Consider the following 2,509-nt stretch of genomic DNA (forward strand, 5'->3'; position numbering starts at 1 on the left):
GGACTCGAATCCCTGACTCCTCCAGGAGGCTGGGGGTGGGGTCTGGTGATGGGGGTTGAGGGCTCTGGGTGCTGGGATGGGGGGTGGGCAGTGGTGAAAGTTGTCTGACTCCAAGATCCTTATTGGCATGGGGCAGAGTTTCAAGGCTCCAGGAATTCTGATTAAAGAAAGTGGGGTCTCAAGTCTTGGCTGCGTTGTTGGAGACTGTTACGGGGTCTTAACCTTCATAGTTAAAAAAAGATGATGGGGTCACTGGTGTTCAGGGATGTAGAGGTCCCTGGATGAAATAGGATGTGGATCCCAAGCTGAGTCTCCCAAATCATGGGATGGTGCAGCTCAGAGAAAAGCCCTTGGTGGGGGAGCAAGAGGAAAGAGTGGGAAGTATAGGATTAGGAGCTCCCTAGCTCAGAACTCAGCTCCATGACTGGAATTTGGAAGGCCCTGGCTATGAACTGGAGGTCTCGTGTTTTGAGACTCCAGCATTAGAGGGATCAGAAATTCAGGTTGCAGGTGTAATTGGAAGTGCTAGCATGGAAGTTAGAATCCAGAAGTTCTGGTAGGGAATTTGGGGACCTTGTGGCACATGAGGGGAGCCTCCTGGACTTCCCGGTTTGGGGCTTTAGGGTTCAGAGCGCTGAACCCTAGTTTGAAAGATGGTCTAGGGTACTCTGGTTAAGGTGCTGAACTGAGGGGGTGAGGGTGGGAGTCCCAGCTCATGGTTTTGACATTCTGGAATCTCTAGCCAAAATCCAGGCTCCGGGTCTCTGGGTCCCAGTGTTCTGGGATCCAGCAGCTTGAGAAGGAATCCCAGCATCCCAGGTGAATCTGCTGGATCTGGAATGGGGGGGATTAGGGTTCTGCAATCTTACATCTTGAGTCATGGGCCACGACCTCAGATTCAGGTACCAAATTGAGGTCAAGGTACAGGATCAGAGGTAGAAGGTCACGGGGCAAGGTCCTGGTGTCATAATTGGGTATTAAAGGTCAAGATAAGAGTCCCAAGGGTTTTAACTTAGGCGGGAGCCTCTGCTCAAGGTCTTGGTTAGTGGGACCCTTAATTGGGCTCTTCTTGTTAGTGACTCACTTGGGGTATTTCTGGTAACTATTTAGAGTCCAAGAGGGGTGCCTGGGTGGCTCAGTCGGTTAAGTGTCCAGCTTCGGCTTAGGTCATAATCTCACAGTTTGTGAGTTTGAGCCTCGCATCGGGCTCTGTGCTGACAGCTCAGAGCCTGGAGCCTGTTTCAGATTCTGTGTCTCCTTCTTTCTCTGTCCCTCCCTCACTTGTAATCTGTCTCTCTCTGTCTTTTAAAAATAAATAAATGTAAAAAAAAAAAAGAAACAAAAGAAACAGAGTCCAAGAGAAAAGGGTTAAGGTACCAAGAGTCAGGCTTGGGGGGAAATATGCCTCGTTCTCGTGTTGAAATGCGTGATCAGTGTCATAGTTTGAGTCACGGAACCAGGCTCAAGGCTAATGATTCTGGTGGGGGTTGGTGTCTAGGGCTAAGGCCTCGGGACAGGGCATAAGGTTAAGGCTGGAGGGCCTGGTTCTGGCATTGAGAATATGGAAGTTGAGTTTTTAGTCAGACTCATGATAGGTGGGACCCAGATCCAGACACATGGTTGGACTTAAGGTCCAATCTCTGGATCTGAGCTGAAGGGTACAGCTGAACATCTTATTCTGGGATCAGGGATCTGGTGCAGCGCCTCTCAGCAGCATCCAGAACACAAGTGTCGGGTGTGAGAAGGCCAGGCCTGGGGTTGGAGGTCAACAGTTAATGTCACTGGTTCAAATCCAGAAATGGGGTCATGGGTTGGGGCACAGAGGTCAAAGCCTGGGCCCAGTGTCCGGGTGGCCGCATGGGGTTGGGGAATCTAGTTAGTCCCACCAGGACTCTCGGTGAGTGACCGCAGTCCTGCCTCTCACGCAGGCCCCGCTGGGCGCCCCCCGCCGCTGAGGATGAGTCACTGCAGCAGCCGCGCCCTGACCCTGCTGAGCAGCGTGTTTGGTGCGTGTGGCCTGCTGCTCGTGGGCATCGCGGTCAGCACTGATTACTGGCTGTACATGGAGGAGGGGACGGTGCTACCACAGAACCAGACCACGGAGGTCAAGATGGCCCTGCATGCCGGCCTCTGGCGGGTCTGCTTCTTCGCAGGTACAAACCTCACCTGCCCTCCGTTCAGCTGTCCCTGCCTTGCCCGGGACCCGAGGGTCCTTGTGTCCAGTTCTGGAGAGTCCACCAGTCCTTGTCTCCTGGACCCTGTCTCCAGGGTTGAAGAGGCGGAATTAAAATCCATGACCCCTCCCCTGCCCCATGACCACAAAGGCCCTCCTAGGAATCCTGCACCCCCTCCCCCATCCTCTTTAGGGATCCAGGAGTCCTGGGACTCAGAGTTCCATCCTTGGGTTTCCAAGGAAGCTCGGAAGAGGCGCTCCCGCCTCCTGTCCACCCCCTTCCGTGACCCCACTAACAGACAGTAACCCCTGGGTTAAGCCTCATACACCCATCCC

General features: G+C 53.6%; 1 protein-coding gene across 1 annotated transcript in view; it reads left to right on the forward strand.

Annotated features, from left to right (window-relative positions):
• The first annotated feature begins 1,932 nt into the window (after positions 1-1,932).
• Positions 1,933-2,509, forward strand: part of CACNG7 (calcium voltage-gated channel auxiliary subunit gamma 7) — a 17,379-nt gene continuing 16,802 nt past the window's right edge. Inside the window, exon 1 of the mRNA XM_029924786.1 lies at positions 1,933-2,153. Within this exon, the coding sequence (XP_029780646.1) occupies positions 1,958-2,153 (196 nt within the window). The 5' untranslated portion in view covers positions 1,933-1,957. The remainder of the gene's footprint in view (positions 2,154-2,509) is intronic.

This window comes from Suricata suricatta, chromosome 16, assembly GCF_006229205.1.
Source record: "Suricata suricatta isolate VVHF042 chromosome 16, meerkat_22Aug2017_6uvM2_HiC, whole genome shotgun sequence".
Lineage (NCBI taxonomy): Eukaryota > Metazoa > Chordata > Mammalia > Carnivora > Herpestidae > Suricata > Suricata suricatta.